This window comes from Cervus elaphus, chromosome 15, assembly GCF_910594005.1.
Source record: "Cervus elaphus chromosome 15, mCerEla1.1, whole genome shotgun sequence".
Classification (NCBI taxonomy): domain Eukaryota; kingdom Metazoa; phylum Chordata; class Mammalia; order Artiodactyla; family Cervidae; genus Cervus; species Cervus elaphus.
This window is the reverse complement of record NC_057829.1, coordinates 66861341-66873689: the sequence shown is the minus strand read 5'-3', so window position 1 is coordinate 66873689 and position 12349 is coordinate 66861341. Positions and strand designations below refer to the sequence as shown.

Genomic DNA, 12349 nt, shown 5'->3' with positions numbered 1-12349 from the left:
TCCTTGTGTAATACGTCCTGTAGTTTTTGTGTGGACATAAGTTTTCAATTTCATTGGGTAAATAACAAGTAGCATGATTGCTGGATCACGTGGTGAGAGTGTGTTTAGTTTTATGAGAAAGTGCCAAACTATCTTTGAAAGTGGCTGTGCCACTTTGAATTCTCACCAGCAGTGAATACAGATTATGTTTGGTACAAAAAAACCCTTAATGTAACTTTCTAAATGTGGTTTAAGGTGCTTCTACCTCCTTGCTATTTTTTGTTTGCTTTGTTGTTTCCTTTTTCTCTTTGTCTCATGTTTTGGGTTATTTCTTGTTTCCCCTTACCTCTCTTGTTGCCTGATTAAGCTATACCTTTGTTACTTTGGTGATTGCCTTAGGGTAGGTAATATGCATCTTTACCTTATCACAGTCTGCTTTCAAGTGGTATTATACTGCTTCATGTATACTATACATGAAATAGTATACTAAACTAAACTAAAAAGTATAGTATACATTTTAAGTATACTATACTTAAAATGCTATATTTCTGGTTTCTTTCTTTCCACCTTTGTGTTATTACTGTCATATATTTTACTTCTGTAAACCTTCTGAGTGACTCAGATGGTAAAGAAACCACCTACGATGCGGGAGACCTGGGTTTGATCCCTGGATGGGAAGATGGCATGGCAACCCACTCCAGTATTCTTGCCTTGGAGAATCCCATGGACAGAGGAACCTGGTGGGCTACAGTTCACAGGGTCACAAAGAGTTGGATACAACTGAAGTGACTGAGAACGCAACAATATACTATTATTACTTTTGCTTCAAACAGTTGTATTTTGAAAGTACTTAATATTTTATAGTTATCCATTTCTTTGTGTAGATTGATTTATTTTTTAAAAAAAATTATTTATTTATGGCTTCACTGGATCTTTGTTGCTGTACATTGGGCTTTCTTTAGATGTAGTGAACGGGGGCTACTCTTTGTTAGAGTGTGAGGGCTTCTCATTGCAGTGGTTTCTCTTGTGGAGCATAGGCTTTAGGTACATGGGCTTCAATCGCTGTTTCATGCAGGCTCAGTAGTTGCGGCACTGTTCTGGTGCACGGACTTAGTTGCTCTGTAGTATGTGGGATCTTCCCAGACCAGGGATTGAACCTGTATCCCCTGCATTGGAAGGTAGGTTCTTAACCACTGGACCACCAAGGACATCCCTGTGTAGATTAGTTTCTATCTGGTATTGTTTTCTTCTTACCTGAAGGACTTCTTTAAAATTTCTTTCAGTCTTCTGGTGATTAATTCTTTCAGTTTTTGTATGTCTGAAAGGTGTTTTTGTCGGGTAAAGAATCCTAGGTTGGCACTTATTTTTTTTTGGTACTTTAGAGGTGTTTCTTCACTTTCCTCTGACTTCACTGCTTCAGATAAACATTTTTTTTCTTTTTTCTCTCGATGATGTCTTCTCTGTCTAACTTTTTTTTTTTTTTCTAGCTTTTTCTTTTATGTTTTCTCTCTATCACTCCTTTTAAATAATTTGATTTTGATGTATCTTGGTGTAGTTTTCTTATCTCATATGCTTCGGGTTTGGTCAGTTTTCTTGGATCTGCAGATTTCCAATTTTCATAAAATTTGGCAAATTTTCACCCACTGTTTCTTTAAATATTTTTTTTTCTGTCCTCTCTCTTTTGTGGATTCTGTTATGCATATATTAGAAATCAGAATATACTTTATCATGTTGCACAGGTCACTGATCTCTTTTAATTTGGATAATTTTTATGGCTATGTCTTCCAAGTCCACTAATGTTTTCTGTAATGTCTGCTCTGTCATTAATCTATTTAGCATGTTTTCCACCTCAGATATTGTTGTAATTACTTCTAGATGTTTGATTTGTGTATTTTTAAAAATTTTTCATATCTATACTTGGCGTTTTAAGTCTACTAGACTAATAATAAGAGTCTTGGGTTTGATCCCTGGGTCAGGAAGATGCCCTGGAGGAAGGCATGACAACTCACTCCAGTATTTTTGCCTGGAGAATCCCCATGGACAGAGGAGCCTGGTGGACTATAGTCCTTAGGACTGCAAAGAGTTGGAATCAAGCAACTTATCACACAGACTAATAACAACAACTTAGTGTCTTTGAATATTCTATCGTCTGTGTCATTTGTGGGTTTGCATCAGTTGATTTTTCTCCTCTTTGTGTATCATATTTTCCTTTCTTTGAATGCTGCTAATTTTTTATTGGATGCCATACAGTATACATTTTACATGGTTAAGTAATAGATATTTTTGTATTCTTACACATATTTTTATTTTGTGACATAGTTAAGTTACTTGGAAGCAGTTTGATCTTTCTTAGGTCTTGCTTTTAATCTTTGCTAGGCAGGATCAGAGCAGCCCAGATAATTTTGGCCTTCTACAGACACAAAATCCTTCCAACTGCTCTACTTAATACTATATGATGATGAAGTTTTACATTCTAGCTGATAGGGGCAGGAACTATTCCTAGTCTGTGAGCTTCAGAAATTGTTTCCTCAACACTCTTTAGCTGGTTCTTTTTAGGACCTTGTGTGGTTTCCTCACTGAGGAAATCAAACTACATATGTGCTAATCAATATTCAGGTGAAGATTAGAGGGTTCACCCTCTGCTGATCTACTTAACTTTTTAAAAATAAAAAGAAGCAGACTTTTGTGAGTACTGTTAGAGATTTTTAAAAGTTGGAATTCACTTATGGCCTTAACAATAAATAAATAAAAATTTATTTTCTATGCTATATGAACTATAACCACAGTAGGACTTGAACTCAAATTGAAGCTTTTCTTTAATGGCATGATTATTCTAATTTCTCTTAATTTATCATAGAATACAAATTTCATTTCTGAGTCTTATTTAAACTTATGTGAAATATAGCCCTGTTTTTTCGCTCAATATCCAAACCCACCCCACATGAAAAATTATTGAAGTTCCATTGTAATGCTCTAGTTTTCAAAATTTAACCCTTTTTTTGGGGGGGGGGGTGGTTCACAAAATAGCCTGGGTTTGCTATATGAATTTTTTTAAAAACAAAAACCCTCATAGTATATCTAGATTCAGTTATAATAACCTGAAAAATGACATATTAATTTTATATTTTAAGTTCAGTTCAGTCGCTCAGTCTTGTCTGACTCTTTGCGACCCCATGAACTGCAGCACGCCAGGCCTCCCTGTCCATCACCAACTCCCGGAGTACACCCAAACCCATGTCCATTGAGTCGGTGATGCCATCCAACCATCTCATCTTCTGTTGTCTCCTTCTCCTCCTGCCCTCAATCTTTCCCAGCATCAGGGTCTTTTTAAATGAGTCAGCTCTTCGCATCAGGTGGCCAAAGTATTGGAGTTTCAGCTTCAGCATCAGTCCTTCCAGTGAGCACCCAGGACTGATCTCCTTTAGGATGGACTGGTTGGATCTCCTTGCAGTCCAAGGGACTCTCAAGAGTCTTCTCCAACACCACAGTTCAAAAGCATCAATTCTTTGGCGCTCAGCTTTCTTTATAGTCCAACTTCTCACATCCATACTTGAGTACTGGAAACACCATAGCCTTGATTTGGGGGACCTTTGTTGACAAAGTAATGTCTCTGCTTTTCAGTATGCTGTCTAGGTTGGTCATAACTTTCCTTCCAAGGAGTAAAGCATCTTTGAATTTCATTGCTGCAATCACCATCTGCAGTGATTTTGGAGCCCCCAAAAATTAAGTCAGCCACTATTTTCACTGTTTCCCCATCTGTTTGCCATGAAGTGATGGGACCAGATGCCATGATCTTAGTTTTCTGAATGTTGAGCTATAAGCCAGCTTTTTCACTCTCCTCTTTCACTTTCATCAAGAGGCTCTTTAGTTCTTCTTCACTTTCAGCCATAAGGGTGTTGTTATCTGCATATCTGAGGTTATTGATATTTCTCCTGGCAATCTTGACTTCCGCTTGTGCTTCCTCCAGCCCAGTGTTTCTCATGATGTACTCTGCATATAAGTTAAATAAGCAGGGTGACAATATACAGCCTTGACATACTCCTTTTCCTATTTGGAGCCAGTTTGTTGTTCCATGTGCAGTTCAAACTGTTGCTTCCTAACCTGCATACAGGTTTCTCAAGAGGCAGGTCAGGTGGTCTGGTATTCCTGTCTCCTTCAGAATTTTCCACAGTTTATTGTGATCCACACAGTCAAAGGCTTTGGCATAGAAGAGTCTTAAAATACAGTTTTTAACTAGAGTCTTTTTTTTTTTGGCCACACCTGTGGTATGCAGAATTCTAGTTTCCCAATCAGGGATCGAACCTGTGAACCCTGCAGTGGAAGCATGGAGTCTTAACCACTGGGCTGCCAGGGAAGTCCCTTGACTAGTACTAGCCAGTACCACAGTTACCTAAAGGGTTTGGAAATTTTGATTACTTCAGGAACATTACAGATCTAAATATATATCCAAAAGAATTGAAAACTAGTACTCAAGTAAATGCATTGTTCATACATGTTCATAGCAGTACTGTTCACAGTAACTAAAAGGTAGAAGAATCCAAATGTCCATTAATGGATGAATGGATAAGTGAATTGTGGTACATACAAATGAAATATTTCTTATTCATCCATAAAAAGGAATGAAGTATCTGAAACATGGTACAACATGGATGAATCTAGAAAACATGCTAAGTGAAGGAAGCCAGACACAAAAACTCACGTATTACATGATTCTGCTTATATGCTATATCCAGAATAGATAAACCCAAAGAGACAGAACTGGGATTGGTAGTGGCCAGGGGGTAGGGGGGACGGGGAGAAACTGCTTACTAGGTAAGATTTTTTTTTTTGGTAATATTTATTTGGCTGCACCAGGTCTTAATTGTGGCACGTGGGATCTTATATCTTTGTTGCCTGTAGCATGTGGGATCTTTAGTTGTGGCATGTGGGATATCTAGTCCCATGACCAGGGAATGAACCCAGGCCCCCTGCATTGGTCATATGGAGTCTTATAGGACCACCAGGGAATCCCCTGAGTAAGCGGTTTTACTCTGGAGTGATAAAAATATTTTGGAACTCGGTAGAGGTGGTGGTTGAACTATACTATGAGCATACCAAATGCCATCGACTTATTCACTATAAAATGTTTGTTTTCTTATGTGAATTTTGCTTCAATAAATTATTTTCAAAAGCTACAAAGATGACTTATTTAAAAATTGACTTAATATAAACAGTGTTAGCATTTTCAAAATTGGGAATAAGTTAGAATGCAGATGTTTTCACAAGTATTGGTACTATGAAAGAAAGAAAGGTGAAAGTGAAGTTGCTCAGTCCTGCCTGACTCTTTGTGACCCCATGGATCATAGCCTACTAGGCTTCTCCGTCCATGGGATTTTCTAGGCAAGAGTACTGGAGTCGGTTGCCATTTCCTTCTCCAGGGGATCTTCCCGACCCAGGGGTCGAACCCAGGTCTCCTGCTTTGCAGGCAGATGCTTTACCCTCTGAGCCACCAGGGGAGCCCTATTGGTACTTTAATAAAACGTTAATAAAGATTGAACTCTAAAAGGTTATTTTTCATCCTTATTTAAAACTATTTACAGATGAAAACTTCTGTAAATAGAAGTGAAACCTATAACAGGGCCTATAGTTAAAATACAGTAAAGATATTTACCTGCTTACCTGGCTTTAAATGTTTATTCTAATGAGATTAAATCTTTTAGTTTATTTCTTCTTCTAGTTCAGTCTTTAATGCTATCTGGAAGATAATTTATTGTAGAAAAATACAAAAGCATAATCTAATTAGAAGTCAAGTGCACGTGACTTATATTTGTACTACCATTGATTGATTTTGCTGTTTTTATCAGAATTTAAAAATTGCTTACCTTACATATTTTAACTTTACATATGTTAACTGAACATTATATATTTTCTCAAATCTTTGTGGTCTCAGCTCCTTTTCTAGAATCTAGGATTAAAGTAAATTATTACTGACTGTCATGCTTAATTATTTGAAAGTGATATATGTGATCTTTCTGGATAGAAATTACTATATGAAATTATTTTCCTAAATTTAGATAGTGTAGAAGTGTTGGTTTAATTTTCAGTATATTTCCATATTCAATACATTTTATTTTATTTTTTCAAAATGTTCGTTAATTTAGTCTGCATTGGGTCTCAGTTGTGGCGTGCAGGATCCTCATTGTGGCGTACAGGCTCAGCAGTTGCACTGTTGAGGCCCGAGTCGCGCCCGCAGCATGTGGGATCTTAGTCCCTGACCAAGGATTGAACCCGCATCCCCTGCATTTGGGAGGCTGATCTTAACCACTGGACCACCAGGGAAGTCCCACAATATATTTAAATAGATAGTTATATCAGATAGTTTGCAATGTACAATTCTACTAATTTTTTAAAAAAATCTGATATCAATATATGAATGACAGTGTTAATATGCTAAATTACTGATTTTTCTTTTCTAGAATTGAGCATACAATTAAAACAAAATGACAACCTCCTGGAGTGATCGGTTACAAAATGCAGCAGATATGCCTGCTAACATGGATAAACATGCCCTGAAAAAGTATCGGCGAGAAGCCTATCATCGGTAAGTATTTAGTCTATTTATTTTATTTATTATTTTTTAATTTTTGGCTGCGCTGGCTTTTTGTTGCCATGCGTCTGGGCTTTCTCTAGTTGTGGCAAGCAGGGGCTACTCTTCCTTGTCATTTGGTTGCTTTTCTTAGGAAGCACAAATTCGAGGGCTCTTGGGCTCAGTCGTAGAGGCTCATGGGCCTAGTTGCTCTGTGGCATATGGGATCTTCCAAGACCAGGGATCGAACCTGTGTCCCCTGCACTGGCGGATTCCTAACTTCTGGACCAACAGGGAAGTCCTGTTTTGTCAGCTCAATTCTCAAAAGAGCTCTATAAAGTGGGCATATAATATCTTCATTTTACAGATTATGAAATTAGTGTGCAGAGTGGTTAGGTAATTTACCCTAGATCACACAGCTAGTTCATGGTTCAAACCAGTCCAAAGTCCAGACTTCTAATTGCCAGACTTTTAACCACATTGCTGTTGCTGCTTTAAAAAAAAAAAAATTTCTTTTTACTGCTTCTTATATCTACTTCTTATATCTTCTTATATCTACTAATAAAAGTCCTCAAGAGCAGAAAGACTTCAGCTGCTAAAAGATTGTGCCTTAGTTATTAATAATACAATTCTTAATTACTATTTGCCAGAAACTGATTATAATTTTTAAATAGAGTTTTAGAATTGTGCCTACTGATTACTGTGTTAATCTTGAATGTAAATAATTCTGGATATTAACAGTATTTTCTTATATTAAGACTTTAAAATTTCCTTTAAATCATTTTTCCTTTAAAAGTTTAAAGTGTAAAGTATTCTCAATTTACTTTCCACTTTTAATAGATTCAGTTAAATGGCTGTTTCTAAATTTTAATGGCTACCTGAACCTTAAGTAGCTGAGGTACTTGGAAGTAGGTATTGTAATTAGGAATCATTTGGTTTTAGACAGAAATTAGAAGTTTATACTTGATAGAAACATCTGGGCCACACTAGAACCATCTCTGCTTCCATCTTGGGAAAGCCAGGAATAAGTAGAAATGCTGGTTTACTGGTAGTGCCAAAAAAATTGCATGGGAACTCCAGGAAATCTGTGACAACTCAATTACTCATCTCTTCTGAGATGGTTAAATTAGTTTATACAGATAAGTTTTTGTAAAACAGATGAAAGAACTATTCTGGTTCCATTCTTTCCTATGTAGGAAAGCTAATCCAGATTAGGTAACATTTCAGTGGTTCAGTAAGCATTAATATTTTGAAGAAGATTGATACTGAATATTGAATATTTTGAAAGTTAATTATTGTATCAGTAGTTGGTTTTTAAGTAGGTTGGTGATATTTTCCTGATACTAGGTCACTAGGTAGCATTTTTTTTCCAATTCATTGTTTACATTATGAAAAAAATGTAAGAACAAATATTATGAGTACTACTTGTACTATAGAACAAAATTTTGGAAACTTAGTAAAAGATGAAAAATTAAAAACTGAATTCCCAAAGCAAAAAACTGTATATTTGAATCATTTAATTTGTGATATACACAAATTTTTATCACTTCAGGTGAAAACCACACCTTCCTGCCAACTAGTGTCACATTCTTAGAAGGATGCAAAGGATGAATCCTGAACCTCACAAAATGTGCTGATTTTTGTATTCTTGAGTTTAAAACATGGGTACTGCCTTTTCCAAATTCCAAATCTTTCATTCTGCTTTTTCTGTTTGCTTGTTATGTTCATTGAGAACACCAACTACTTCTACATTCTTGATTTGGTTTAGACAAAGGGGTTTTAATGATCATCCAGAGTTTGTTGAACAGCTTCATGCAGTGTAAACTGTCCTGTCTCATCAGTTTCATTTAGTGCATTTTTATATTTCAAATAGTCCTGGAGCTCAACATGACATAAATTGAACATATAAGCTGACAACAAATCTGTCTTGACAAGGTGGAATCTTCAGTCCATCCCACTGTAGCCAGTATAACTTATTTTAGACCCCAATAAGTTTTCTGTTTTGATCACTTAGTGGTGCAAATCTATTAGAAAGGAAACAAAGTATTTCGTAACAAATTGATTTGATTCTATTAATTCCCATCAAAAATAGGAAGACTCAATTAGTCAGTGGGTACTAGTGATCCTCTGCAGCAGTGAGACATGTTGCTTGATGTATGTGGGAATTAAACTGTAAAACAGTGTTTATGTGTGTGTGTAAAAATAAAAGGCATAACATATGCATTTGGAAGAGAAAAAATCTAGAGAGAGGTGTTTTGTACTTTCTATTCAATTTTTTATGTAGTCTTTATATTCATAAAGTATACATTTGGTTATGATGTAACATCACTGAAAACAAGGGCTTAGAATCATGTAGTGAAGAGAGGTCATCTAGGAAACATCAAATATCCTAATTGTATTTAATATGTCACAGCCTGAGAGCACTTCTGACTCATTTGGAATGATAACCTCCTGGAAGATTTTAGACAGGCTCTCACACCCTGTGTTCTTCATATAGTAGAATAATAGGAGGAATAGAAAAAGCATCTTGAACGGTTTGAACTTTTAGGTCATTTAAAACTTTTTCCACTTTTTTCTATTTTAATAAAGTATACATGACCTAAAATTTGTCATCTTAACTGTTTTTAAGTATACAGTTCAGTGGTATTAAGTATATACACATTGTTAGGTAGTCATCACCACTGTCCATCCCCACAACTCTTTTCATTTTGTAAAATTAAAACCTTATACCTATTGAGCAATAACTTTCCAATCTCCCCTCACCCTAACCCTTGGCAACCAATCACCATTATCTTTCTGTCTTGATGGTTTTGACCACCCTAAGTACCTCGTGTGGAGAAGTCAGTGGCACCCCACTGCAGTGCTCTTGCCTGGAAAATCCCATGGAGGGAGGAGCCTGGTGGGCTGCAGTCCATGGGGTCGCTAAGAGTCGGACACAACTGAGCGGCTTCACTTTCACTTTTCACTTTCATGCATTGGAGAAGGAAATGGCAACCCACTCCAGTGTTCTTGCCTGGAGAATCCCAGGGATGGGGGAGCCTGGTGGGCTGCCATCTATAGGGTTGCACAGAGTCAGACACGACTGAAGTGACTTAGCAGCAGCAAGTACCTCGTGTAAATAGAATCATCCAGTGTTTGTCTTTGGTGACTGGCTTATTTCACTTAACATGATGTCACCAAGATTCATCTCTGTTGTAGCATATTCCAGAATTTCCTTTTAATATAGAGAATTAGGTTCTTGAATTCTTGCAGGTATTTGCTTTTGTTAATTAAAATTTTTTAATAGCTTTGAAAAGAAATTTAGTTTTTTAGTTAAGTCAATTTATAGAGTATTCCATTTCAGGGCTCTATATTAAAGACATTTATTGGGATTGGTAATTTATCCTTGGTTAAATCAGGCAAGCTGTGATGATCATTTATCATAATTGTACCTTGTATGTGATGCTTCAGAATTCCCTTTTGGAAGAAGGTAAATATTTTTAATTAAGTAAATAAATACCTAACTTCCAACTTTTTTTCTTGCTTAATATTAGTCTTCTAAGTTACAATATGGAAATGACGTTCATGTGTCATTATTAAGAAACTGGCCTTCAGAATGTATGACGTGTTCTTCCATTTCCTTATTATGATTGTTGAGATGTCTATGCTGGGGTTAATCATCAGGCCAAACCCTTCATTGGAATATGTTTCTGTATATAGTCAGAAGACAGGCTGAGCTGTTTAGATCTTATTGTGGCTTGAAGGAGGCAGGTTAAACAATTACCTTTTGATTAGTACCCTGTTGAATATCTAGAATTTGATAATAATGAGTACCAGTCACAGTTTGTGTCCACCAAATCCAGGAGTGGAACTATCAGAATTTTCATCTGCTCTTCCTGTTGACAGTACCCTGGATGCTGAAGTCAGGTATTTGGTTTTATCCTTTTAAAGTTTCAATGATTACAGTACAGATTAATTTTTGTAAGTAAATTTGCTCTTCGTGAACATAGCTTGTGAATTCATCAGTTGCTTTTATCTTGTCAAACTGAAATTAGATAAGTAACTGGGTTTGTGAATTTCTGGTTATCCAAACTTTTGTCTTATTTTGAAAGACATTGTAGTCACTTTGTCTTTAAAGTTCTTTGTATAGTTGTCTGAAATTATTTTTTTAATTGAAATTTTGGCCTTTATATCAGTATTTACTTAGATCTGTGGAATAATAATTTATTTTCCAGTCAACATAAGTTTATCATATATGTCTAAGGAATAAAAGGAATTTATTTTTTAGTACCTAGAGCTTAGCACACTAGTAGAATTAGAGATGTTAATACTGTTTTAACCTCATATTAAAGACAGGTGTCAGATTTTATGCAGACAAGGACTACGGGTAAGCGAAGTTTAATTTTTTTCTCAATTACTTACAGATATCACATGAATGTCATTCAGCTTTTTGTATCATAAAAATGATACCATTTTATACCATCACCAACCATGTTAGAAATGTGCTTTTAGGGAAGAAGTGAAGTCACTAAGTCGTGTCTGACTCTTTGCGACCCTGTGGACTGTAGCCTACCAGGCTCCTCCATCCATGGGGTTCTCCATGCAGGAATACTGGAGTGGATGGCTATTTCCTTCTCCAGGGGGTTTTCCTGACCCAGGGATCGAACCTAGGTCTCCTGCATTGCAGGCAGACGCTTTAATCTCTGAGCCACCAGAGAAGCCTGTTTTAGGGAATAGGGAATGCCAATTAAAACCATGTTGTATATACAAATTACAGTGGCTAAAATTAAAAATACTGGCAATACCAAATGTTGATAAGAATGTGGAGTATTTAGAACTCTGTTTCATTGTTGGTAGAAAGGCAAAATGCTCCAGCTACTCTGCAGAACAGTTTGGTAGTTTCTTATAAAGTTAGAGACACTTATCTATCATTACTTACCATTTTGTATCATTTTGAGTTAACCTGCCATTTTAGTATAGTTTCTAATATTCAAGTGGATAAATTGTTAAAATTTCAGTAGCCATATTGTAGATTGAAAGTCAAATGGAAATAAGGTTCTCAGAAATGCCAAGAAGCCATCCTTAAATAATGTACAGATGTCCTGTCAGAGTAAGAAGAATGAGGTAGAGTATCAGAACTATATTAATTTTTTTGTTATATCATTCTAATGCTTTGGCTAGTGTTTCGTATTCCTAAGGAATGACAAATGAGGACTCAGGTATTGGTAAGACTTTGAACATTTAAGTGATGGAATACTATCAGCAGTAACAAGGAATGAACTATTGATGCACCAACTTTAACGCAGCTCAAGAAAACTATGCTGAATTAATAAAGCAAATCTCACAAAGTTACTTACTGTATTACTCCATAGCATGCCTGAAATGGTAAAATTATGGAGATTGGGGAAGGAGTAGTGGTTTGATGTTAGGGATTGGCTTGGGTGGAGGGAGATGGGCGTTGCTGTAAAAAGTAGCACAGGGAATCCTTGTGATGGAACTATTTTGTTCCATCTAGTGGAACATGAATCTACACAGACACAAATGAGTATATATGAAACTGGTGAAATTTGAATAAGGTTGTTGAGTTGTATCAATGTCAGTTTTCTGGTTGTGATATTATATTTATACAAGATGTTCCCATTGGGGATGAAGAGTATAGGAATCTATATTATTTATTACTGTTGCATGTGAATCTGTAGTTATCTCAACATAACAAGTTTAATTTATAAAATTCTCTCAGTGACATAACTTCTTGTATCATGGGTATTGTGTGTTCTAGATATAAGTTCTCTTTAAAATGTGCAGTGATGCTGCTTTATGGAATAC

At 36.1% G+C, this 12349-nt stretch overlaps 1 protein-coding gene across 2 annotated transcripts in view; it reads left to right on the top strand.

Moving 5' to 3' along the window:
* The window catches only part of NT5C2 (5'-nucleotidase, cytosolic II), a 98667-nt gene that overhangs the window by 20450 nt on the left and 65868 nt on the right, over window positions 1-12349 (top strand). For both annotated transcript variants that reach the window (XM_043925227.1, XM_043925228.1), the window contains one exon: window positions 6435-6559. In XM_043925227.1, the coding sequence (XP_043781162.1) occupies window positions 6459-6559 (101 nt within the window). In that variant the 5' untranslated portion in view covers window positions 6435-6458. Of the gene's footprint in view, window positions 1-6434; window positions 6560-12349 lie in introns of those variants that run through there.